The following is a 27,065-nucleotide window of genomic DNA, read 5'->3' as shown; positions in this document are numbered from 1 at the left end:
AGCCGTAGCACGGGCATGTTCGGCGGCGTTTGCGTGGTGGCATCGCTTATTACCACGGTAGATCATAGATGTGTGCGAGGCGCTCGGCTGATTGAACCCGCACGGTCTGGGCGTGCATGCAAATCCGAGTAGGATACGGATGGCCGCCCGCCAGGACAACGCGAATACCATGCAATCGAGGACGAGGAGGGTTAGCTCCAGTGAGGTTTTATCTCTGGGTTACACAAAAATGGAAGTGCTCCTCACAAAAATATTATCGCAACAACTTCATAAATCACGTGGTTTATATGAGTTTATTATGGACTGTTGCTACCGAGTCTAGGTTTTTTAAACAAGTGAATTAAATAAGGAAGCACCAAAGAATCAAGAAACCAATATGGTTAAGAAATTAGCAAGGCATATCGAATTCTCAACGAAAGACACATAAGCCTTCGCCACAGACGCCATGAGATCCGTGCGGTGGACTTGTCAACATCCTCAAGCGTTGTAATGGATTTCCCGAGCAGAGTACAATGGGATTGATATGTTTGGTTGTGATTTAATGGGCCAAAACTACCTTTAATCTACGAGAAGCTGACCCTGAATCGGGACAAAATCGTGCGCTCGTTGAGCCACGCCAACAGCGAAGCTCGTCCGTTGGATCCTTGGCCTGGTTGAATCGAGCAGTTGCAGCACGAGCTCAAATCTTTCACATCCGGTGTGTCCTCGCTATAGAACCATGAGATCTTTCTCGAATCTTAACATGTTGTTTTCTTCTATCCATCGATCACTTAAGCAACTTCAAAATCAATACACTGGCCCAAACAAGCGGAGAGATCAATACGGTACCTGCATGTAGGGCTGTAGCAGTGTGGTCAATGAGAGATCATCACTCACCTGCCCCTGCAATGCAGTCAAGAGGCCCACAGTACTTGCCTCAGTCCTCCTCTTTGGTTTCTTTCTTTCTTTCTTTCTTTACTTCAGTTTTCCACCACACGACAGCATCATTCAATTTTTCCTGCTCCTGCAATGAAGTCAAGGCCCAAAGGACTCCCAGTACCAGTACTTGCCTCAGTCCTCGTTGGTTTCAGTTTCCTTGAGCTGAGTCCCCCACAGCAGCATCATAAAAAAAATTCAGCTTTAGGGAGGGAGATATTGGGATGCTAAAGCAAAATGACATTGCACGGATGCATAATCTTCCACGACAATCACCCACCATTTCATACGACGCAATACACTCTGTACATGTAGTAGTTTTACCGAGTACTAATATAGCTGCAATCGATCGATCAAAAGCTCTTCCTCCATTTTATACACCACACTAAGCCAAGCAGGCAATCCGAGAACTGCCCCCCGGAATGAACGATCCAAGCTACCCAAGAACCCGGTCGCGTCATGCCCCCACGCACGGCGTACGTGAAGCTCGGCGACTCCGGCGTGCATTCAGCTCGATCCGGCGGGGTCCATCACTTGGCGCCGGCCTCGATGTCGTTGCTGCTGTTGGTGCTGCCGTCCTCTCCCTGGCCCTCGTGCAGCTCCATGATGGGCTTCATCTTGCGCTCGGTGATGGCGATGGAGATGTCGTTGGGGAAGAGGTTCCGGAGCACGAAGGCCTGCACGAGCGTGGTGGCGAAGAGCGCCGTGACGGTGAGCATGGCGATGGCGGAGAGCGCGACGCAGAGCGCCTTGGTGAAGGTGTTGTCCACCTCCGTCGAGTACCGGATGGAGGCGATGGCGGCGCCCGTCATCGGGAACGTGTACGCCCACCACGCCAGCGAGAACCTGAACCCGCGGAAGAAGTTGATCCGCACCGCCAGCGACGCGTACAGGAACATGGCGATGAAGTAGGCGACACGTGACCCGTAGCCGAACTCGCCGGTGATCTTCGCCCACGCCATGCACGCCACGCTGGGCGCCGCCACGAAGAGGAAGAACACCGGGTGGAGCTCCTTGGGCAGCGTCTCGTTGGTGGGGAGCCGCTGGTACAGCGTCACGAACAGCACGCTGTAGTGGGCCAGCCCCACGGAGAAGAAGAAGATGGGGCCCTCCTTGAGGCCCATGGACGCGCCCAGCAGCGCGCCCACGAAATTGCCCACCACGGACAGGTGGTTGGACGGGTTCGCCACCTTGGACAGCCGCCGCTGCCCGCCGGACATCCACTGCCCGTAGATCTTGAGTTCCAGGATCAGCACCGGCGCCATGAGCGCGTACCACAGCCACCGCGGCAGCTCCGTCGCCACCGACGGCGGCACGCCGATGGCCAGGAAGAGGCACGCGATCCACGGCGCGAAGAAGAAGTTCACCCTGATCGGGTGGTAGTACTCGCGCCGGACGGCCTCGAAGAAGAAGGCGATCTTGAGCGCGTACACGGCGGCGGTGGCGCACATGAGTGCCACGGATATGCACCAGAGCACCAGGTTCACCTTGGTGCCGACGTGGAGGAACATGGTGGGAGCCGACGTGGCGATCGTCTTCCACAGGATCGCCTGGCTGCTTACCCCCAGGCAGATACCGAACGCCGACACCGGGAACCGGAGCAGGAACGGCCACGTCTTGTCCGACGGCAGCACCAGCTCCTCGGACGACTTGAGCTTGTCGAGCTCGGGGCCCTCCAGCGCCGCGAAGAAGCGGTCGACCTTGGGCAAGGACGTGCTGCGGCTGGCGGTGATGGCGTCGTCGTCGTCGTCGCCGTTGCCGTCCTCCCCCTCCTCGCGCACCTCCGCCGCGCCGGCCAGGTGGGTCAGCTGCCGCTCCAGCTTCCCGGAGAAGGTCTTGAACGAGTCGTAGCGCTTGTCCCGGCTCATCGACCCCCTGCTACCAGCGCGGCCCGCCCGGGCGCTGCCGGGGCCCGCGGGCTGGCCGCCTGGGATGGGCTGCGATCGGAACACCACCTTGTCCGGCTGGTGCGCGAACCGGACGCTCCCACCTCCCTGCTTTTCCTGCGGCTGCTGCGCCTCGCCGCGCGCCGCGGCGTTCGCCATGGCCTGCCTCCGGAGTCCGTCCGTGTCACCGCCGCCGTTCGGCCCCACGGGGATGGCCACGGGGACGCCGAAGCCGCTGGGCGACGCGGGGAGGCTGATGGAGCCCGGCTGCACGGAGCGGTAGCCTGGCGCCTGGAACGGGGAGTCGAGCGGCGGGAACACCACCTCGCTGCGGCGCGGCACGCGGTCCAGCGGCGGCACCCCGGGGCGGGACGGCTTCTTGGGGCTGGGCAGCGGGCGCGGGCTGGAGGTGGCGGCGGCGGCGGCATCCTGGGGCCGCGGGCTGGGCGTCGGGGTGAGGTCAAAGCCGGGCAGGTTGGAGACCTCGACCTCGGCGAGAAGCGGCGGCACGGCGCGGGGCGTGGTGGTGCCGTTGGCCGCCTCCATGGCTCACTCAGCTGACTGTCCTGACTGAGACCTGCGCGGCGCGCACAGAACAGAAATACACAATCAGCACACGTCTGGTGTGTGTGAGGAGACGAGACCAGCTGAAAACTCAATCAAGTACTTAAAGAGAAGACAAACAATGAGAACTCAACAGGAGGGGAAAAAAAAAGTCGTCACCGAACTGTTGGGAGGAGCAAAGAAAAGATGAACAACAGAGGAACCATCTGTGAACTTACAAGTGTCGACGCCCCCAGCTGGATGATGAATGGATTTGGCAGGGCGCTAGGACAAATCCCAATTGGTTTGATCGATCTCAAGCTCAGCAGCAGAACATTTCCGATGAAGAAAAGAAAGCGAGCAGAGGAGAGGAGGTAGGGAGACCGGAGCATGTGCAGGCAACGGGTTTGGAGCCTTTAAAAATGGCCAGGCGTCCAGAGGCGCTGGTGATGATGATGATGGCCAGTAGGCAGTAGCTGCTGAATGGTTGCATCGGTGGCAATGGCACTAGCAACAGAAGCTGAGCCTGTTGGCTGAACTGGGACGGTTGCAACAAATGTGCGTGTCAGCACAAGATGCCAGTTGTGGAAACGTGCAACAGGAAACCAAGGCGTCCGTTGCCTCTGTTGCGTGACGGTACACTTGTGCTACACCTGTAATCGATGGCCTGATCGAGCGTTATATAAGAGGAAGTCGTAACCAACCTTTCCCTGGTATTCGGACAGAAACTAACGAGGTGACGGAATGCCGCGGGCGTGACACGAAAATATCGGCAGGAGATCAGCTAGCTAGGTGATGCACTACTCGTTCCAGGTCCAGTTTGCTTGCAGTCGTGTACTACGATTTAGATGGGCCTCCGATCAATTTTACAATAATCATAGGTACGGTTCAACTGTGTGATAGCAAAAGGCAGCAGTTAATCAAAATCTTAATGAGAAGGATCCCCTTTAATCCTTTATTGCGATAGATCGACAGGAGTCGTTCTCACTTGGTTGTGTATGCATGGGTGGCCAACCACGTATAATCAGATTAAGGCGCATGCACCTCAAATTCTCTTACACACAAGCTAAAAATGACACCAATATAGCATCTTTTTTCTTGTTTAGGCTGCAGGGCCACCCTAAATTCGTCTGTGGATGTCACACCGTTGAGGTAGCAAAGGACAAAAACACCACACCATGGAGTGCTATACTCTCTTGTGTTTTGCATATGTATAAGCAGTGGTCAAGTGCTAAGATGGCCGGTGACGGCTCGCGTCCAATGGCCGATCCAAGTGCCATGATTCCAACTCATGAGCGAGGCTCTTGGCGGAATGGGAAAACTCGTGGCGGCGTATGGCTGGAAAATATGCTAAAATCTGGCACTGTACGCCTCTAGCTTGGCATCGGAGGTGTAGGTGGCAGTGGCGCCGCTCCCGGGCCGGCCGGGGACCCACCGGCGAGGACCAAGTGTGGACGACAGGCCATAGAGGGCTGTGTACGGTGCGGGAGCGCACCAGGTGTGCATGGAAACTTCAAATCGGAGAGGAGGCGGCATGCGGCGCGGCGGGCCAGCAGGCAGTCGCCATCGCCTAGGACGCGACCGACCGAGCATGGAAAAGGCTTCATCGTCGGCCCCGGACGGGCGGACGCATGCTAGTACTACAGTAGTAGGACAAGCAAATGAAGGAGCTCGCCGTCGCTGTCGCCGGATCAAGTCTCGCCGCCGCGACCGGTTCGAGCGGAGCAGGTCGCAACTGGTGATGTACGGAACTGATGTCTGGATCGGTCGGCCAGCCACAGAATGTCTCTCTTGTGCAAAGCATTTTAAAACAAACGAGGTCAAAATCAGAATCGACCGACCTGCTGACCGAGCGGTCCATGCCATGGATGGTTTAGCTGGCCTCACGCAGGATGCTGATTAGCTGGAGCAGTAAGGTTGTCGTCTGCGCGCTTCGGCAATCAACGTAGACGACGGCACGTAATCCACGCCGTAATCCGCGCCACGGTCCAGCGGAGTTCCAATCACACGCTCGCGCGCGTTCGGCGCGTCGCGGTCGGACGCGCGCGCGCGCCGCGGCGGCGGCGGCGTGCTACCCGGCCAGCTAGCTACTAGTACGCCGAGAGTAAAATAAAGCAAACCGTGTCTTCTCCACGGCGTACGGCCGCCGCGATTAGGACCGATTAATTAACTACTAATCGCCCGGCGTCGAGGCGAAGGGGATAACAAGTATTCAAGTAATTGACAAGCAATCCAGCGGAACGGAGGCGGATGCTAACCTGGGAGGACCGGATCGGAATGGAGATGCATGCGTCGACGGCGGCAGCCGGCACGCGATGGCTTTGCCTGCAGGGGGGCTCGCCGCCGGGCCGGGAGGAGCAGCTGGAGCTCGAGCCACGGGCACGGCGCCCCCCACGCTGATGAACTAATAATGTCGCGCGTGCGTGTTGCTTCGCTGGATTGGGACGCTAAACATGGCTGCCTTGCATTGCATACGCTGCCTGCCTGGCCACCCGATGACCTGCACACGGCTTCTCGATCGCCTCCTTCACAACTGTTCCTACGCTGGCTCAGGCACGGCCCGCGGGTGAAACCACGCGTCCCGTCCGTCCGTGCACTGTGTAGTACTGTACCCACGGTGGTTTCCGTCTGGTCACGAGCGTGTAACCCGTGTGATGATCTGGATCTCGGATCTGACGGTTCAACAAGTCGGAATCATCGTGAATTCGTGTCATCTTACTACTTGCTTGGAAGGAAACCAAAACCGGACACGGTGGGGGAACGAAAGTGCAAGGAAAACAGCTAGGTGACCAAACGGAGAGACGGCGCAGGGCCACGTGGTAGGGGCACGCAGCAAGGATCGCCGGAGATTTTGTTCGGCGTGGGGGGGGGGGGGGGGGGGGGGGGGGGGGGTCGTCGTCGTCGTCGTCCGATCTGCGCCCACTGGCACGCCGCGGCCCGTTGGTCGTCAGGTGATAATAATCGGCCGGCAAGCGAGGCGACTGACGTGGAATCCCATGCATGCACGTCCGCCCATCCAGACGCAGCCAACGCATGCATGCGCGTACCAACAAGCAGCTCCTGGTTTTTCCGTTTTGTCACGCAGCTCGCACAGGCTCCAGCTACCTTGACGCGCCGTCGCGGCAACCTCGGCCACTAGCTACCAATTCAACAAGAGTTTAGCCTCCAGCCTCCTCCTCTTCAAATCGTCCGAATTTTACTGGCAACTCTCGATCTGGAGATACGATCCATGAGGATGCGTGTGCGTGGCCTTGCCTGTGCGCGTCTGACTTGTGCTAAAAAAAATGTACTTTACCCACCTGTTTGCTTTTGGAGCATCAATCTATCCACTGGTGTGTACTTGCAACATGCATGTGGCATGTCTATCTATCATCTATCTATCCACTGGGAGGTGCCGGGCATTGTCCAGGGAATCCTATCCTCCGTTCCTTCCCTTTTTCTCGCTGTGAAGTGATTGTTTCCTCGGCGCCAGCGGCCACCACAGGATTACTACTCTCACCATATTCCACGGCAGAAAGATGCGAGCATCATGTGCTGGCTACCTCTACATTTCGTTCCTGTCGTGTCTCTATTTACACTAGTACGTAATGGAGGTATTACATGATGCTTTACTCAGTGGACAATAATTGTAATATCCCGTGGCAGCGATGGTTGATATTTTTTTCTCCTTTTTTCCTTTCCAGAAAAAAAAAGGTACTGTAAAGTTTGTGCATGCTGCAGGAAAAGTTGTGGCCAATTTTTTGGAAAGAAAACACTTATTGGTTAGCCAGTGGCCTCTTAGGCTGGCTGCGCGTGTACTTGAAACTGAACCACGACACGGCCACAAAAGGCGCAAACTAGTACGCTCTGTCGTGTGATCAAGTTTACGTTTCAAGGCGCAAACAGTACTAGTAGCAAACAGCAGGAGCAGAGGAACCCAGTTAAGGCAGCAGCAGCAAAATATAATTTAATAGCAAAAAAGGACCCAGGAAGCTAGACATCGCGAACAATGTTTATGCTGAGAGATTAAATGGGCATCTTACTTATTAATTCGCACGGCGGACGGCATTGCAGATACTGGCATTACCAAGAAAGACAGAGAACACAGAGAGGGACAGCAAGGTCGACGAACTCACCTGGCTGGAATCCAGTTTAGGGACAGCAAGCCTGAACTGAAGTGACGCGGCGGCGGCGGCGCTGCTGATCTTTTGGGGGTGGTGGCCACTGGGAAGTAGAGTATTGGAGAGTGATGGGTGCGTGCCTGGAGGTGGACGTGTGCGTGTATTTATACGGATCTCTCGGAGGCCTCTGCGCACAACTGGAACTGGAGGTGTTCCTTCCTCCAGCTTCCTTCCTGGCTCCTTCTTTGGCTTCTCTCTCCTCCTCCACAGCTATTTCCACGAGAGGCGGCGCGAAGCCACGCGGCGATCAGCTCGGTTGCCCCTCTAATCTAATCCAAATTATGAGCGGATTCTGCCACGCGGGACTGATGAAACGGTACGGACGTACGTACGGAAACAAACGGGTTAGAGTAATCATTCAGGTTTACTATATTGGAACCGATTACTGTACCTCCTCCTCCGTTTTGTCTGGACGCACTTCCTGTAATTTCTCGTCGAGATTGGGGAAGGGAAAGGGCTTTCCGTATGCATTATCGTGGATTTTGAATCCAGCTAGATTGTGGGATCTGTTTTCGCCAAGAAAAAAAAAAGATTGCGGGATCTGGCTTTTGAAAGCTTTATTTAGTTGATCCAAAAGATTAGCTTTTGGTCCGGCTTTTACAGTTAACATGTAAGTAGCTTTTACCATCCAAATGCACCCTATATTCATGGTACCTTTTATCCATTATCCATTTTTAGCTAATTAATTTAGAGAAAATACCGTAAATCAACACTTGGTTCTTGAAGTAATTCCATCATCCAACATGCATGTGCACTAGTATATCGATTTCAGATTTAAACAGGAACCACAGTGGGAAAAGAAGAGTTGAGTTGTCCCAGTTCATCCTGGACTTCCACTAGTAGCAGGAGACTGGTAAGTAATACAAGCAAGAGCTCTAAAAGTAATGCCAAATTGAAGTACGATAAGCTATTCCTTAGTGGCGAAGGTACAACTGATCTTTTTCTAACAAAGATCCTTTACGGATTATTAGCCTATGAGTATGCACGGTTATACTATGCGAGCTTTTCCAATTGATCCCTTTGTTAATAATGGAAGCATGCGGACTATTTTTGTTTTGCTTGATTAAATGGGTTGAATATATGCACATTTGTTCACAGATTCAGATGACACATGTTTATTTCTTTGCAATATGCCGGCTTGAGCAAGATTCATGAAAGAAGATGACTATCAAGATCACTATACGAACTACCTTTTCTCCACGTTTTAATTTTTCACTCAAAAAAGACCTTACCTCTCCCACACTGTTGAAAGAAAGCCTGACTATGGCTTCAAAAAAAATATGAGATGATCTAAACCCTGCAAGCATGTTACATGCTTCCAGATTCCAATAAAGTTTTTTTTTTGTTGAAACGATTAGCTAGACTGCTACATATAAATACAATTAGCATGTTGTATACGGAGCTTATCGTGCCAAATAAGTTTTCAGTGAGAAGCATGCATGTCAAATAAACAAAGTGGCAGATAGCATCTAGATCTTACTTGTAACATATAGTATTCTTGGACTTATTACAGCTCATTAGAGATGGCTACACGGCAGAATATTTTTCAGGCGAAGGTACTAACTCCATCAATTTTGTCTTGTAGTAGTTTCATTCTCTTGTCTCGTATGTAGTTTCATTGCTTGTCTGAAATGTCAATTAAAAGTGACCAGATTGAGTACTAAATATTTCGTAAAGTGGATGAAAACAAAATAAAATTTATTCTGTTGGTCTTTCATGTTAGATATACTTTGTTCTGGTCATACAAAATATGTATCAACACTTAACACTTGATCAATACCAATCCATAGGTTATATGCTGGTATCTGCACTTAACTGGAAACTAGTAATTAAAAAAAAGTATGGTTTAGCTCTATTCTCTTATGGTATGACGTGCCTATGGATGGTTCGGCTATCAGACATGCTTGTAGGGTGGAGCGCGTGTGCGTGCATTCATGATTCATGAGACTGTGTCCGTGTTTAAAAAGCATTTTTACATCTGATGCAAGTGGTTACAAAGATAAATAATATTGTATGAAGCATGGCATGTCATTGACTCATGAGCAACTGGACAAGAGGGAGAATTTTGCATGATCTTAGAACCTCTTTTGGAGTTGCAGACGTATTTTCCCTTGTAAGTAAAACAAAATGCAGATAATGCCAGTTCAAAAAGAAATACACACTTCTTCGATGCAAGAACTCGAATCAAAATATCATGGTATACTTCAGTTGTGAACAGCTGTGGATAACTGCGATGGTTAGATAGGCAAAGCAGCACAAATTAAGCAGCATCACACAAGAGCTGGCACATACACGAAAGGGACTAGAGCGGTAGAGCCTGTAGATGGAATTAGCTTGCAGGCTTGTCCCCCAGCTGATCGCTGCATTTTGACCTTCCAAAGTCTTAGTACATAATTGTGGTAACCAGCTGTTGACATTCTTACAATATCGATATGAAATTCATGGTAGCAAAATATCTACATACGGCTAACGAGTTTTTATGCCAAATTGGTTACTGCTTACTTGACGAAGAATACGTGACGTATGGGGTCTCTTCGAACAATTTATCTTCCTTCAGGTTTGCAGTTTAGAGTTGTTTATTGCTTGAGAAAAAGACAAATTAAACACAGGCCACTGCAAAGGGTTGTTCTTCTGAGTGCCAGAATGATCGGAGTTGGCTTTCATCAAAATAGTGATGTCTGCTGACAGGGACACTAAGCATTTTTTTTGATAAATGCGATTAGCACTAAACACACCTGCGACAGCACAACGCAAATTGAACTTCATCAGGTAACCAACCACTTCGAAGGAAAAAAAAATGTGTGGTTACACTTCTTAATCGTTATTATATATCCCTGAAGTTATCATCTTTCACCAATGAAGTGTAGTGGATCCGATTTTTACTTCACACGGAACTTTGAGAGAATTTTGCATGATCCTCCAGGAAACTGCTCAAATACTGAGTCCTCAGTGACATAAATCACACACCACCATCCAAAGTTCCAAGAGTGCGAAACTTTCCAGCCACTATCTCCCCATTCGTGCCCCCGACCAGACAGGCTCCTAGTGGGCATGGCAGGACGTCCCCATTCCCTTTTGCAAGATCCAACTGAAACCGACAGAATCCACTAGGAGTTTACATGGTGCTTCTACGTGAATGTTGGCTTAAGATGTCACCCAGGCTCGCCTTATATGCCAGCCACTGTACCCTTATGTTTCAAACCTCGCACATGTAAATATAATCTTCGAAACGTTGGAATTCATGATGACCATAAGTTTGTATTTGTGTGAAGAGGGCTTCAGGATCTTACAAAGGTTGCACACCATAGGAGACACACCAACGATGTTCAGCCTGATTTTACAAAACTGAATTGGCAATGACAAAAGAAGCTTACAAGCGCCGAGATCTAAAAAGAAATGATGCCAATTCAACCACAGAAATTTCATTCAGTCAATCAACTGATAGATCATAAGGGCAGAATATGCCCCCGAAAGATGCTGAGTTTGTGGACCAAAATCATGAGTGCATGGAGATGTCTTTTCGTATTGACAACAGGAGCATCAAGGGGCTGAATATATGGAAGTTTTGTTATGTCTGATAGCACAAGTGTCCCAATGTTTCTTGAGTGGACAATGAAATCTGTGGTCATTTTGCTTACTTTGCCTTCTTCATGAGAGTTGAGGTCCGGAATTTGGCATCATCCTTAATGAAGCTCCACCAGAGATATGTGAGTGGAATGGTGCTCGCATGCCACAGTGAGTGGGCATCCGCATAGCCCATGTACGGAGGGAAGTCGTAGAGTTCAAGAAGCACCGCCAGTGCTCCTCCAAAAATAACCATCCAAAGCTTGAGTCGTGATGGATGTCGGGTTACACCAGCCCAAATTGCCCACGTCAGAAGTTGAACCACAGCCATCACCACACAAACTTTCATGTTCCATCCTGATAAAAAAAATCATCAGATAGATGCAACCACTTTGTGTGAAGCAGAACTGAAGAAAATCATTACTATTCACAACATCTTGTGATGGATTTTATTAAGAAATATACATCTGTAAACAAAGGTGGCATATATGGTTGTTGTAATACAAAAGACTTGGTAAACTAGGCAACGCAGATTGCTAAATCTATTAAAATTTAAAAAGAAGCAATTGATATAAAAGTGAGATTGATCTTTGTATGGGATGACAAATGTTTAGCAACAAATGAAAGCAACTTTACCATAGTCAAGCTCATAGAAGTTAAGATACAATATATGTGTTGTAACGAATGCCAAAATAGGTGCTGCAAACATCACCCTGCTAGCCTAATCTTTGACACTGAAAGTCCTTAGCAATGAAAGGATTAAAGAGTACCCAAGCAGGGCGACAGCTGCAGAGTAGTCCAATTTCTCAGACAAGTCAATATCTCTTGCAGAAAAAAAGATGTTGAAATTAGATGCCACAGATTATAGTAGTACATGTATCTCTAAGTTTCAGAAAATATATATTGAAGGCTCTGGGCAACTTCATACCTACTATGGAATATAGAGCTCCAGAACCATGCATTCATTGTTAAGATTGCATAGATATGCCATAAGCTAGTATATTCATAGCAAGTTCTCTTGGTCTGGGGTCTAATAGGCAATTTGTAATTCACTAGAAGAAAAAATGAAATCCAGCCAGTGAAGTGCATAAATAGGTTGATTGCAGATAGTGCAGCTGAAAGAGGTTCCTGATGGCATCAGATTTAGTTGAGATGTCATCAAGAACTAAATGAAAAAGTTGTTTCACTCAGGAATCAGGATCACGTCAGCACAAGACATACCTGGAACACAGAAACACGTAAGAACGGCCACTTTCCATGATATTTAACAGGACTCAGACCAAGTGATTGCCGTTCCCCTTCTCTCTGCATCATGCAGAGATATCGACAATCTGTCCTACAATTCAGTTGTTTCCACTGCATGTAAATTTGTTCCTGGTTGTACCAAGAACCACCAACAGATGTGTTGTTCTCTTTGGACTGGCAGTGGCTGATGATATTCTCCCCAATGATCCCTGTAGTTTGACACTCCCTCACGCAGGTTCTGAATGTTCATCAGCAGAATAAAGATTTCCATAAACAATGGTAGTAAGTGGAAGCAATTCATCACACTCGCAGTAAATGGTAGTATGTTAGCACGCAACTAGGATGGACAGATAATGTTTCATGAAATCAAATGATGTGCAATATTACAAAAAATCACTTTCAAAGGCCCAAGAGCGATATTGGTAATAACGTATGCAAAATGAAAAGAGCCTACAAGAAATATATACTGCAAAGACAGAATATCACCATAAAAGGAAAAAGGGGTTCTAGTACCTTTAAGCATATCTCACATGCATCTATCTAAGAAATTTGGAGATTACAGCACACATCATTGACTGAACTTTGGCAAATAGCCTAGCTAGGCTGCTGTAAGCCTGTAACTATGATTTGGTTCAGCAAATGCATGGATTGAACTTCAAAGCCAGCTTTACAGAGCTTTCTTTTAGTCATCTAACACAGACAATATTTTGGCCTCCTGGTGGCTGCCTGTACTATGTTTGGTGTCTGTAACATATTTTGTTGCTTAGGTGTACAAAGGTGGTCACCTGACTCAACACTCAAGCAAACCTCTCACATCAATTACTCACATTTCAGTAATTGCATATCACACCCCACCTTGTGGATGCTTCTTTATCTTTTCTTTTATTACTTCTCAATCGGGAACTGGATACATATGAATGGTGACACTTTAGTCTGGCCAGGAAAAATACATAAAAAATTTCTGGCATTCTGGCAGCACTTTCTCAGGCACAATGCTCAAACCTCCAACCAAACAGGCCCACACATAAGCTAGTGCAGTTACCAACACAACATACAACTCATAAGGTCCAATTCAATCTATTCAAACCTTACTGCATTCTCACAGACTAGCACAGATCAAGAGTAATTGGTGCAAGCCAGGATCTACAATAAGTTGACTATTCTACAAAATCACAACCAAGCAAATGGGAACATTAGTGTAAGCCATAACTGCAAATGGCTGGACTGGTTAACCCCCTGGGACAAATAGACCAGACGTGCTGAAGGCTGAAGGTTTTGAATTAGCAAGAAATGACAAATGAGTATATGGTGGTTAACAAGGAGTTTATGACCTCTCTCCCTAGGAGAGCATTGGGTATTTAATATTTATATGTACCTGCATGGGTACAAAATGACTCAAAGTCTCTTGGCGTGCTCCTTAAAGTACCAGGGTGGCAGGGACAATTTTTTCCCCGAATCCCGACTAACAGTCACTATCAATAACATTGAGTCATTGACTTATTGAGTATAACCTACAGGGATTTACTCTGATTTTAATCCAATTCAAAGGGCTAGACAATCGTTGACTTTTCTGAACGGTTCCAAAGGTACCAAAATGCTTAATACTATCTATATATGTACCTCTGAAGACATCAAAAGGATGAAAACTGTTATAATCTGTCGACAGTATAAATGTGAAAATTACCCCCTCGGTCCCTCTAGATTCTAGAGCAGTAAAGCCATACTACCACTTTCGACTTCAGCTACGGGCTACAAGAACACTTTGCCACTCACAGTTTGCGAAAGACCAGGTATTCACATCACACCACTCAAGTGATTTTCTCATATAAATCATAGAGTACGATAGGAATTGCAAATCCAATATATTAGACAAGGAACAAATAAAAGGGTTGCCATAATAAAGTAAATTCGATGTGCATAACCAGCTAAGCGCACCTAATTCATAACATTCCACCAACTCCAAACAAGAAATCATTGAGCGCAAGTTTCTAGTTCCCCAAGAAGTGTTTTACGGTTTGCTAGGACCCACATGCTGTTACAATACCAGGCAATAAGCCCTGTTCTAGTAAAATTAATTTAGTATTGCTTCACATCTCTTGTCATAGGATGACACGCCTTCCACTTGTCATAGAAATTAGAAAGTGAGTTACTTAACTAAATGATGAGTTGGTGACTTACTACAGAGATTGATATATTTTTTTTTTACTTTAGGAGATTTGATCCATTTTGGAGGAGGCCTTTCAATTTGGAATATGTTTCTTATGTAGCCAACTAGCTACTACATGGGATTAGCCATCGACCACGATTCAAACAGCAACGCATCTTAAAGGATGAGCGGACAAGCAGTGATATGTCCTGTCCAAGATTTATGGTAGCTGCTAACTACTAGGATTAATGATCAACAAGAGTCCAACCATGAACACATTTTGTCTGCACAAGAACTACTGAAATCCCACAGACTAGTCAATGTCTGCTTGACGACTTACCCGCAGAAAATAATTCACGCAAGAATAATGGACGCTGCTGGAGAAGTCAAAATTCATGATCCACAGAAAGATGCGTCTCACCTGTACCGCGGATCAATATCCCCGCGGCTGGCCTCGACGGAGTCGAGCACCAAACCAAGAGCAAGAAAGGAAGCCAACCGAACCACCCAGGCGCTTCCACCCATGGCGGCGGACGCGCCCAGATGGGGTCCCGCAGCGATGTCCGTAGTTAAGCCGGTCGCCGCCGGTATTGGGAAAGAGTGGCGCAAATCGTGGAGGGCGGAGGCGGAGCGGTGGAAACGGAAGGCGGCTGCAGTGGAGATCGCCAGCGCTGGGGAAGACGGGATAGCTACCCGTTAAGGAACGCAAGCCGGGCCGGGCCACAACCAGTTTGTGTTTGGTGGGCATATTGGGAGGGCCCAATCATGTCAGGCCACCGAATTTTTTTATTTTTTTATTTTTTTAGCAGAAATAAACAGTCGAATGAAAAATTTGCGGTGGTAAAGGAGCATCGCCGGTTGAAACAGCGGTAGAGGGACCTACTGCCAGGTGAAATGGTGGTAAGATCCCGCATGCAGCTTACCGCCCCCCTCGTCCGGCGGGCCGCCCACGAGATGACATGGCGTGGGGTTTCAAGACTCTTTCGCCGCTTCAGTTGGCAGAACTGGCGGGCCGTCATTTCAAACGGCAGAAGTGAGGCCCTTCCTCCAAATGAGCTGGCAGGACCAGCCGTTATAAAAGCGCGCGTGCCTGCTCAGGGTGCTTGCCTCTTTCTTTTGTGCTCGCTGTCAGAGACAGATCGAGAGCCAGAGAGAAGAGGAAGGGAGGGGAGGGAGGGAGAGGAGAAGGAAGGAAGGAAGGAAGGGAGGGAGGAGAAGGGAAGGAAAGAAAGAAAAAGGAGGGAGGGAGGAGGGGAGGCAGTGGAGATTGAAGGTCCGCTGGTCGTTTCATTAGAGATATTTTTTGTAATTCCTTAGTTTAGTTAGTTTAGTTAGTACAGTGGATAGATCTAATAGTTAGTTTAGTGGATACGAGACATAGGAGACATAGAAAAATGTAGGTTAGTTAGTCTAGTGCATTTTAGATATTGGAAAATGTAGCTAAGTCAGATTAGTGAATTTAGCTTAGATATTTAGTTGATAGTGGACATAGGAAAACATAGCTAAGTCAGGTTAGTGGATTTAGTTTAGATATTTAGATGACAGTGAATTTAGCTTAGATATTTAGTTGATAGTGGACATAGGAAAACGTAGCTAAGTCAGGTTAGTGGATTTAGCTTAGATATTTAGATGACAGTAAAATTACTTTGTTGATTTATGTAGATTAATTTTAGATGAATATTATTTGCAATGCCAGGGTTATATTATGTATAGGTATTCAAGATGTAGTTGTTTCAGGGGTAGTTGGAATTATTAGATTTAGTTAGAACTTTTGTTCTTATCGCGTATATTGACCTGCTTTAGGGCTACATTAATGTAGTAATATTTTGTACCTATGATAGTATTATGTATATTGACTTGGTAAAATAAAATGAATTAGTTCGTTAGGTTTAGGTTGGACCGTATATTGAAATGTAGGTATCGTTCGAGTTAACTGATTTTAGTTATTGAGAATAACTTGCACTGTTTGTGTCATGTGTATTGGCAGGCATGTCGGAAAGTTCATATTTCCAAGTGTTCTATGGTCCGGGGGAGGTTAGATATGACCCAGAAGAGATAGATTTGAGTGGATTTTAGTCTTTCTGCAAGCATTTACCAAGAGCAAGAGAGAGGACTTGGGAGGCATATGCAGGTGGTTTTGTAAGGATTTCGGTCTTGATAGAGATCAAGTGGATGTGTCCGTTAAGGCTGTAGTGAGGAGACGACCTGACATAAACTTTTAGGAGCTGATCCCACTTGAAGGAACCTAGAACTACCGGACTTATGTAAAAAGTTGCACGAAGCACGGTTTACCACTCATATGGTATGTTCAAGTGTTCACGAAGGCTGGGTCTAGCAGTCAGATGGAAGAAGATGTGGGAGGTGCTAAAGTTGAAGTCGAGAAAGGTGTGGAGAGTACTGATGGGCAAAATGAAGAAGTTCATGAAGATGGGGTAGAAGAGGGAGATGCAGAGGATGATGTTGCAACCCGTGAGCCAAATAGGAAGGCTGATGAGGGGGAAGACATGCTTGAGTTAGTTGAGTAGGTGGAGAGGGAAGAAGAAAAGGCCAATGGTGCTATGGATGATGACTCGTTGAATGAGGAAGATGCTTACCCTGTCCCGCAGAACTGGTCAGCTTATGACCATTCCGCCCTACTGGTCAATATAGGGAAAAATATCCCTTGAGAGTATAGGGAGAATGAAGTTTGCGTGGGTGCTATGTACCCCAGTGGGGATGAGGTGAAGGCAGCTGTGAAGCGATGATCCACTTTATCTTTGCAACGTCAGTTCAGAGTGGTGAAGAGCAACCCGACGGTGTATAATGTGTGCTATGTGAGAAGCAATTGCCCATTTAGAGTGCACGCATATAAGGAGGTGACTAGAGTGGTTGAGCACCAATGCTTGCTGGATGAATTGGAAGGAACACATCGCAATCTCACTGCTGATTTTGTTACTCAATACATGTATTCTCACATAGTGGAGCATCCCAACTTTGAGCCCAAGTGGATTGTTTGTGCCATAAAGGAGAAGTTCAAGTACAAGATTAGTTACAACAAAGCCTACTAAGCCAAGCAGAAGGCGCTGGAGATGAAGTGGGGTACGTACGAAGCATCGTATGACAACCTCTCTCTCCTGTTTCACACCATATGCTAGAGAACCCAGGAAGCTACTGCGACCTAAAATCCTATCCATGTGCTCAGTTTCCAGGCAAACAGGTCCTGCAACGGTCATTCCTTGCCTTGGTTCCTTGCATTGAGGCTTTTCAGCGATGTCGCCCAGTCATTTGTATTGATGGCACATTTCTAACTGGAAGGTATAAAGGCACAGGCTGCCTACCCCCATTCGTCCTCTCCAACTCCTACTCACGAGCCCGGTACGTCTTCTCAACCACCCATTCGTCCGCCGTCGACTGTCCCACCAGCACCGTGTTGGTATGCCCTCCCGGCACGTCGACTGTTCCGTAGTACGTGATCTCGACAGGTACGTGTTCGTTACTTTCTCATTTTCCATTGACAAAATGTTGTCCAATTTCTTGTACTAACTTATAATTTCGTAACATAGCCCCGCAGATATACCAAGCTTACAGTGGAGCGGCGCCATCTACAGCTCCTCCGAGTACAGAGCTACAACACCTCGGTGCGTCGTGAATGCATGCTTTCTATTCCACTTTAAATACGAAAAAAAACTTACAATAACATTTTCTTAGTTCCATAACAGGGTTCACAGACTGCGGAGGAGCTTCGGAGTACTCCGTCGAGGAGGAGGGACAGAGGTCGAGCTCAACATGGGTGGACGATCTTTTCAGATCCGACCCTGACGAGCTTGGTCCTTTGCAGTTAGGGGATGCCCCCGTGCGTACTACACAGGGCGCCACCCAGGACTTCACGACACCACCTGCGGCCGCACCAGGACGTCCGCCTCGCGATGTTGCCCCTCCGGAGTCCTTCACGTACGACCAGTACCAGACCAGAGCAGCGCAGCGGGTAGCGAGGCGTGGTTATGGTCGCGGTGAGCCTCATTTCAAGCGAGGACACATTTAGTGCATAGGATCTCCTTTATCTTATGTAGGCTGGTGCTCTTTTAGATTTGTCATGTTGGGCGACTCGGATGCCATTGTACTGTTGCTTATACTGTTATAACATTTCATCTCCTTTCATCGAGTACTGAGATTCCACACTATTCCAATTACACTACTCTGCAGCAAGTACAATACTCAAATAGTGGTTTCCACTATTGATGTCAACCCTCATTGAAAAGCATACACTACACACTGTTGACGTGAACCCTCACTGAAAAACCTACACTATATACTGTTGACGTGAACCTCACTGAAAAGGCTACACTATAGACTGCAAGGACCCTGAACATGATACCTTCTCAGGTGGATGGGACTCCACTTACACCTACGTTCCTGCACCTGCAAAGGCTATATGTACCATTTCTCAGGATGATTGAACACGATGACGTACTGAGCACATGGGAGCGCAACGCGTCTTCATCTCAGCACTCCTTATATTGAACCCTCCTCTCCCAAATCCTTCCACGCCACTGAGCACAAGTAAGACTCCCATATCCTTCCACGCCACTGAGCACGAGTAAGAACTAGGGCATCCGCAAGAGGGAGAGGTCGTGGGAGGAGGGGAAGAGGAGGGGGTGCTCCTATTCCAACCATCACTTGGCCAGGTTCTTTTGGCCCAACGGAGTATGAGGCACCCCTCGATGAGTTCCCTCTGGTGGACAGGGCTAACTACGCCCCTCCAAACTCCCTTAGGCTTCATGATGACCGCCAGGATGCGTGGCCAATGTGTCACCATGGTGTGGTTTGTGTCATCCAGCTTTATGGGTTGGTGAGTAAAGTTATTACTTCATTGCTCTTTCTAAGCTTCTCGTGTTTCAAACTAACATCACGTTCAGACCTATCTTGATGAAGGAAACTGCCGCTACACCAAGTGGGTTGATCCACCACTTCCTAAGCCAACTAAGCAGTACATACACTACGTGAAGTGCAAGATCTTTGACCTGGAGAGTAAGGTCGAGGATCTTCAGTCCGAAGTTGACGCGAATTCTTGGGCGATTGATATCGTAGGTGACTTGATTTGCACCGATCCATGGTGCAAGTGCACCTACCACCACAACAAGGATCGTCCCTCGTCTCCGCCATCCTCTGGGGTTGCTGGCTACTATGGAGCTTGGCCGTCGCAGTCCTCGTAGAGCCATTTCTAATAGGAAGTAGACATAGCTTTTTCCCTAGCTATTTTAATTACCTAAGGCATGCTAGATTTAGCAACATGCCACTTAGTTTAGAAATTTCATTTGGATCCATTGTAATGTCGCTGGAAACAGCTATGTATCTAATGGTCGGGAGTTAAATCATTTTCAATTATTTCGTTCAATCACTCTACTTCTCTCAAATTACGAAGTTATATATTGCAATGTAACTACATATTTCACTTCTAAAAATATCATACAAAATTACATGAAAAATAACTTATCAAAATTAAAACAGAGTTATAACCGGTTCAAACGGCTATAACTCCGCTATAGCCGTTTGAACCAGCTATAGCATCCTGCAACCTGCTAATATCGGCTAAACCTAGCTAAACCAAGCAGGGGGAGCCTGCCGCCACTTGAAACGGTGGAAGGCTAACTACCACCGTACGAAACGGCTAAAGCATGCTACCGCCATTTTGTACGGTGAGAAACGCATGTGTAGCGTTGCGGGCCTCCTACCGCCAATCCAACCGGTGGAAGTGGACCTACTGCCGTTTCGTACTGCGGTGTAGGTCTGCAAATTTTTCGTTCGACTATTTATTTCTGCAAAATCGTAAAACAAAAAATATAAAAACAAAAACATTATCACGCGACCAGTGCTGACTTGGTCTCACGTTACCAGTAAAGGACTTCAATTCAAAGGGGAAAAAAGGAAAAAAAAAAAAGAGGAGCTTGCTAAGCAAAGGGATTTTTTTTTTTGAAAACTATTGAAAGGGTACCCAGCGGGCTTCAGCAACAGACTTTTCACATGGCAAGTACCTCGTAGTCTCGTACATAACCTAGGAAGCCCAATATAGCAGCAGCTCAGTCAGTCAGATGGCCAGAACCTCGTGGGCCGTTTCTTGGTCGTGGACCGCCAATCCCTTTAGTTTTGCAGCGTGCACAAAGTCTATATCTATATATCTATATAGACAGTAAAACCTATAAAGTTAGAAATACCAAAATGATCTACAATTTGGATGGATACCGTATGATGCATGCGACTGGTCAATGCCTCAGACTCTGAAATTGTTCTAGCATCTGAGCATCTTTCCCTGCGTGGTTCCATTTGTCGGGGATCGCGCACGTTCGATGACTTAAGTTGCCAACACCTGTTGTCTTGTTGCATGTTATTACTGACATTTATCTTTTTTCTATCTGCTATGTCAAATGTTTTTTTTTGAAACGTATATGTCAAATGTACTTCCACTGAATCATTGGTATGGGAGGGAGCGTATCAGCATTTGTTTGTTGGGCCGTCCATTTCCCAGATGACTGCAGTTTGTACGCGACCGGTCAAGTGGACAGATTCGTGTTTCAGACGGTTGCTTGCCGCCGGAGGTCGCGACAAATGGAGTGCTCACGGCTCTGGAACATTTCTGGATCCATGGAATTCAGTAGGAAACAATGAGAGCAAGTGCCAGCCACAAGTGCAAGCAAGATCGTATCGGAGTTTCACCGGGATACAGGACCGTACTCTGTTCAGGATGGAAGGGTCTCTCTTCCTTACTTCCCCATTCCTATTCAGATTGTCATTTATGTAGTATTTTCACTTTTCAGAATGTTTTCTGATATTCCATTTTGTACTTGCAGCCCTAAAATTTAACTTGCAACTACTCCCTCCGGTCGGAAATATATGACGTTTTGAATTGGAGGATTGAACTGTATGCAGGCAAAAACTTGATGTCTCAACGTCATTTATTTGCACAAGTATTTACGATTGGAGATAGAGGCCGGATATCTCCAAGAGTCCGGATGTTTATCCATTATCAAAAAAAATTCGATTAGAGATGTTAGTTCATGGCTGCGAAGCATATAGAGGACAAACTCTGGCGGCAGCGCAACAGATTTGCACCTCGGAACAACAATTAAAGTTGTGATCATACGGCTGGAATGAATCGGATTCGGCGGCACGTCTAAAGAATTATGATCTGCATTCTGGAACATTTGTGCGTCCAGATCGATGATGGCAAGGCAAAAGGCATCGGAGGCTGCCTGCCAGCCACGGCCAGCCTCAAGAATGGGATTCCAGACTGGCCGATCCCCCTGCAAACAACCCCCGCAACGGTCGTGCATGTGCGCGGGCCCCGCCGCCGGCGCAACACGCCATGGCAGTCCCAGCGAGGTCCAGCGGTGCCGTTCGTTCTAGAGAGAGAAAAAACACACACAGAGAGGAAGGGAGAGAGAGAGAGAGCCGTTGCCGCTAAATTATTACGCTCTGGAGTCTGGACTCTAGAGAGAGAGAGAGAGAGGGAGGGAGAGGCGTTTTAAAGGGGGGAGAGAGGAGCGAATGCACATGCGTACAAGCAGAGAGATAGGCGCGTATCCCTCGGCCACAGAGATTTCTTCTTGCTCGTTCCTCTTCTCCCTCCCCCCGAATCACGCGCACTCCCATCCCATCACCAGCCGCCATGGCATCAAGAACCACTCCTTTCGGCCTCGCCGTCGCGGCGGCGCTCGTCTTCGCCATCGCCATGCCGGCCCTCGCCGCCGCGCAGGCCCCCGCGCCGGCGCCCACCAGCGACGGTGAGTCACCTGACACGATACAGAGCAGATTTACTCCTTGAATACTGCTCGTCCTTTGCTTTGCTGTAGCTTCAACTATTACATTTCGCCCCCAGATAATTTTCCTTAGCTAAAGGAATTATGCCTGATCTGTTTTTGCAGGAACATCGATTGACCAGGGCATCGCGTACCTGCTGATGATCGTGGCCTTGGTGCTCACCTACCTGATCCACCCTCTCGACGCCTCCTCCCCGTACAAGCTCTTCTGAGCAGAACAGAGCAGAGTTTTTTCCTTCCTCCTTTTGGTAGGGTGGTAGTGGTGGATTATTTGAGGCATCATTGGTGGTCGGTCGGTCCGTATTCATTTGTGATGGATTCTATTGGGTTTTGCATGTGTATAATGTTACTGCTACTTCTTCATGTACATGCTTTCATGTCAGATGTTCCAATGGCTGTCAGATGTATTGCATTTTGGAGAGTTTCGGAAATCTTGCTTGTGGTGTGCTAGTGTATTTTTGCAGGATAGTCAAATTCTGAACTCGCCATTTCCTGCTAGCCATCAGTTCGGTGTTCGGGTCAGGTTGGATCAGATCGGCCTTCTGCATTTTGCAATGCAGTTGCTAGCGACAAATAAAGAAAAACTCTCCCTTTTTTTTCCCCAGAAAGAACAAATAAAACTTTACCTGTTTGTTCTGAGCACAGGGTCAACTGGTCTAATCTTTCAATATCTTCTGCGGTGCTGCTCTTACAAAAACAGGCTACCTGTTGTTCTTAAGCAATTTAAACCCCATGTACTGCCACGGTGTTTGAACTGAAGAAGCAAATGAACAGGCTATCAGGTTTATCTTTGCAAAAGTAATCTACTAGAATGTTTTCCCTTTCGAGAATGTTTTCCCTTTCGGTGCTCGAGCATACCATAAGTATAAGCACGCCACAGTTGTAGCAAGACTACATTTACCACACCAAAACAAAATCAGATCCAAAACGGAGGAGAGGGATCGGCATCTTTCGCAAATTCAGTACGAACAACACTTTGCACGGCAAACTGGACAAGGAGGCAGTTCTTTGCAGGCTTGCAGCAAACGCAGGCACCATCCCCAACAGCTTGCAGGGCATTCAGCAGCCGCACACCGATAAAACGTGGTGTGCAAATCACACCTTATGAGCAGATATGATGAAACAATATGCCATCCATGTCAAACATGCAAGCATGTTTATTAATCTCTATTCATCTGTTGAAACCATGCTAATGCATATGCATATATGTTCATAGGATGCGCAACAGTAACCATCGACCTACGACATTTGTTGCTATTACAATACCCAGAATCATAGCATAGTAGGGATAGGTCCATTAGTATGTTATAACGGATTCCCTGCCTGCTCCTGTAGGTCTAATATAACTGGCTAACCCATTGCATACTTCTGGGTCCAGCTCCTCGCAGTGGTCTCGTACTTGCTTCGGTCCACCTTGTACATGTGAGCTATCTCTGGAACCAGCGGATCATCTGGGTTTGGATCCGTCAACAGTGAACAGATTGAAAGTAGCACCTAAAACAAACCAAAATAGTGGAAGTTAGCAGGGGCAGATGAGGTTGGTTTCCTATGTACCTCAATCTACAGTAACAGTAGAAAACATATTGAAAAATGTCCTACACATACAATTTTTTTTTGAGAGCATACACATACAAATTTCATTGCCCAAAGAGAAATTAAGCTGAGGTCAATCACCTTGGAAACAGTTAATGCTGGGCTCCACTGCTCTTTGAGGATATCGAGGCAGATGCTTCCATTGCTGTTGATATTTGGATGGAAAACCTTTGTCTTGAAAGCAACCTGCAGCATCAGACATACTTTCAGAATAGCACGATATATTCCATCCATGATCGAGAGAGAAGGGATTGATTAAAAATATACCACAGTAGGATAATCAAACAACAGTTTGATCAATTGTAGCTACTGCCCACTAATCTATTATCTACAGGAAAAGGAAATTTCCATATACATTACCACTAGACATAAAGCAGCAGACTGACCAAAGAAATATGAAAATAAAATTAGCTCATTAGTAGACCTAACAACCTAGTATTCCCTCAATTCATCTTTACACAGGCGTATTTTGTTTTGTTGGGAGAACCCTTTGACCACAATTATCCTATCAATACATATTTTTTGCGATACAAAATTGATGCTACTAGATCCGTATTCAAAATTACTTATGTATCACATGAATGACATATTGATAGGGTAACAATCGGCCAAAGCTTATCCTAACAAAAAAAACACCTTGTAATTTGTAAAGATGAACGAAGGGAGCAGTTCCCATCCATAGGTGGAGTAGAATGTAACAAAAGGTGACCAGGTCAAGAAGCAGATGAAAACAGATCAACCAAAAAAGGTAGAGCGAAATACAATGTACAAGGACAATGTGAATTAACCTTATTAATCTTTAGTGTTTGGATTCTCTCAATATCATGTATACTAAAAAAAGACATCTATTAGACTAATCCTTCTAATCCTTACCATCAAACTTCACTATAGCAGGGTAAATCAGGCAAAGAGAAGAATATAGGGTATAAGTCATGCGCAACAAAACAAGGTGATGGCATATAAAGGATACAGTATGGCTGATATTTTCTCACTAGAGTAGAAGAATCCCACAAAATTTTCCTCATATGTTAAGCTAATACAAGCCCTATTAGGGGTCCATAAAAATGTGCTGGCAAATCAACATCAGAACATGATAACTTCAAAGATCCAACATTGTAAATTCATAATATATTAATATCCAAGTACAATGGAACTTGCAATGCTCAATGCCACTTTCTGATGGAATCGTACAATAAATAGGCCCTCTTTACAAGTCCTGAAAAGGTTGATGATATCTTTGTATGTTTCCTACATTTCTAGTAGAAATAGCGCATAGCAGTAAAGCTGCCCCTCGATTTAGCATTTCAATTTTATATGTAAGATAACCACGAAAACCTTCAAATCTTCTAAGCTACTATGCCATATCACTATTTCTGTTGGATACTGATCTATAAACCTAGCACATGCAGAGGAAATCCTACCAACCAATCAAGTAACTGCTTGGTACAAAGTTGAATTTCAAGATAGCAATTTAGTAGCACTATAATAATGAAGAAGACAGGTAGAACATTGGTTATCTGGTTACTGCATGAACTTTACATGTTTGTCATGCATAAATATTAAGACACAAGATTGGAAAACTTTTTTATTGAAACTATGAGCTGATGCAAAAAAAAGGGGCAATGATAGAGATGAAGAATTAAAGATGGGCACCTTGTTCATCTTGAATAAAATTTGTGTTTGTTTAAACTAATTTAGACTTGCCTTTGGTGGCTTGAACGGATAATCCGGAGGGAAGTGGATAGAAACCAGAAACACACCACCTGCATAGGGACTATCTGAAGGGCCCATGATGGTTGCCTGCCAATGGAACATATCCTCTCCTACAGGACCTGGAATTAAAATGATCGCTGAACCAATTAAACAATAGTAATCTATATAATCACAATAGCTCATAATTACAGTCTGATCAAGCATGCGGCCACCCTAGATTATCTATAAAAACTACAAAGGGAAAAAAGTTCTTTCATGGAAGTGTAAATTTGTGCACTGAGTTTTTTTATAATTATTTTATGAGCAGGTGAGAAGCAATAGCCATATTTGTTGCAATCTTATTGACTTAATAGAGCCACAGAATTAAAGATACGCAGAACTAATGTTCCAATAACAGCATGATCTTTTCTTGGCTGCCCTAGTAGGGAAGGCGACTGACCAACATCTAATAGAACCATCAATCTAAAGGACAGAGGAACTTCAGCCACATCAATCTAAACCGACTCTCCGTGCACATAAGAAAACGAGCAGGCTAGCCCTTTGTTCAGTCATACAACGAACCAATCGACCACACGAGCAGAAGCATACACATAGTCCAGAACGCTCTAATGCCGTGACCCCTTCCAATCAATAGGTGGTGGAGAAGGATAAACTCACCTGCGCTGCAGGATGTGGGGGGATCCTTCTGCAGGTCCTTGAGCTCCTTCAGGATCCGCTTCGACGCCATCGCCGACGACTCAAGAACTGCGCCCCAGCCGCCGATTTAAACCCAAACAAGGCAAAATATACACGCAGAATTCAATAATCCATATAAATAGATGAAGATGAAGAAGCAAGAACAGAATATGACGGGTTCGCGGACCAATCGATCGATCGGATTATGACCTGGGGGAGTGGAATCGGCAAAGAATTCCTTGCGGGGCGAGACACGCAGGGCCGGCGGGGGCACTCGGGTCTCGGGGGTTCGGCGAGAAGCGGAAGAGGATGGGGAAAGAGAGAACCTAGGAGGCGTGTGGGCCCGTGCCTTTTCTGTGGCTCCAGCCTCTAGAAGCTTTCCTTGGGACCCACCTGTTGAGGCTGAACTATGGAAAGCCCAGATGCGAGCCCAGTTGGGAGACCCAGCTTCTTCTTTCGGTCCAGTCCGTGTACCAGAAATAATTTCGGCCTTTCACATGATTTGAAACTACTCTCTTCGCCACTTGTTCTCATTTATTGTTTTATATATTCTGTTTGGCATGACTTCAACTTCAAACTCTAAGTGAAGTTGAGTGGAGCCAGCCAAACATCCCAACACTACCTTTTTAGCAGTGGAGTCCCAAATTATCTTGACGAAGCAACCTCACTTGCAACTGCATGAACCTCAAATATGAACCTACTTGTGAAGCACCTTTGCCACCGGTTACGCGTACCGGTTCGTTCCTGTCTGCCCCTCTCCTCCCGATCTCCTCTCCCCGACTCACCTGGCAGGAGCGCCGCCGCCGCCGCCTGTCGCCTCCCCACTCCGCCC

The 27,065-nt window shown here is 46.9% G+C and overlaps 3 protein-coding genes and 1 pseudogene across 5 annotated transcripts; 1 reads left to right on the top strand and 3 right to left on the bottom strand.

Moving 5' to 3' along the window:
• Positions 1 to 1,176: 1,176 nt before the first annotated feature.
• LOC117849691 (S-type anion channel SLAH2) lies at positions 1,177 to 7,602 on the bottom strand. Of its 3 annotated transcripts, none has more exons than XM_034731334.2 (2): positions 7,460 to 7,602; positions 1,177 to 3,378 (listed from the first exon to the last, which is right to left on the bottom strand). In XM_034731334.2, the coding sequence occupies exon 2, from the start codon at positions 3,345 to 3,347 to the stop codon at positions 1,446 to 1,448; it is 1,902 nt and encodes a 633-aa protein (XP_034587225.1). In that variant the 5' UTR covers positions 3,348 to 3,378; positions 7,460 to 7,602; the 3' UTR covers positions 1,177 to 1,445. The 3 variants fall into 3 exon arrangements, with proteins under 3 accessions (XP_034587225.1, XP_072148686.1, XP_034587224.1); XM_072292585.1 differs by lacking the exon at positions 7,460 to 7,602 and adding an exon at positions 5,603 to 6,205; XM_034731333.2 differs by lacking the exon at positions 7,460 to 7,602 and adding an exon at positions 3,584 to 5,567.
• Positions 7,603 to 10,742: 3,140 nt separating this feature from the next.
• On the bottom strand, positions 10,743 to 15,168 carry LOC117850177 (uncharacterized; annotated as a pseudogene).
• Positions 15,169 to 21,853: 6,685 nt separating this feature from the next.
• Positions 21,854 to 22,683, top strand: LOC140222331 (arabinogalactan protein 16-like). Its single transcript, XM_072292584.1, has 2 exons — positions 21,854 to 22,216; positions 22,358 to 22,683. Exons 1-2 carry the CDS (start codon positions 22,102 to 22,104, stop codon positions 22,462 to 22,464), a joined length of 222 nt encoding a protein of 73 aa, XP_072148685.1. The 5' UTR covers positions 21,854 to 22,101; the 3' UTR covers positions 22,465 to 22,683.
• A 706-nt stretch (positions 22,684 to 23,389) lies between these two features.
• LOC117849525 (ubiquitin-conjugating enzyme E2-17 kDa) lies at positions 23,390 to 26,601 on the bottom strand. The gene is made up of 5 exons (XM_034731099.2): positions 26,444 to 26,601; positions 26,216 to 26,302; positions 25,550 to 25,677; positions 23,927 to 24,031; positions 23,390 to 23,746 (listed from the first exon to the last, which is right to left on the bottom strand). The coding sequence occupies exons 2-5, from the start codon at positions 26,283 to 26,285 to the stop codon at positions 23,603 to 23,605; spliced, it is 447 nt and encodes a 148-aa protein (XP_034586990.1). The 5' UTR covers positions 26,286 to 26,302; positions 26,444 to 26,601; the 3' UTR covers positions 23,390 to 23,602.
• Positions 26,602 to 27,065: the final 464 nt, after the last annotated feature.

The sequence above is a fragment of the Setaria viridis genome, chromosome 3 (assembly GCF_005286985.2).
Source record: "Setaria viridis chromosome 3, Setaria_viridis_v4.0, whole genome shotgun sequence".
Taxonomy (NCBI): domain Eukaryota; kingdom Viridiplantae; phylum Streptophyta; class Magnoliopsida; order Poales; family Poaceae; genus Setaria; species Setaria viridis.
The sequence above is the reverse complement of the archived record's forward strand: the minus strand, read 5'-3'. Positions and strand labels throughout refer to the sequence as shown.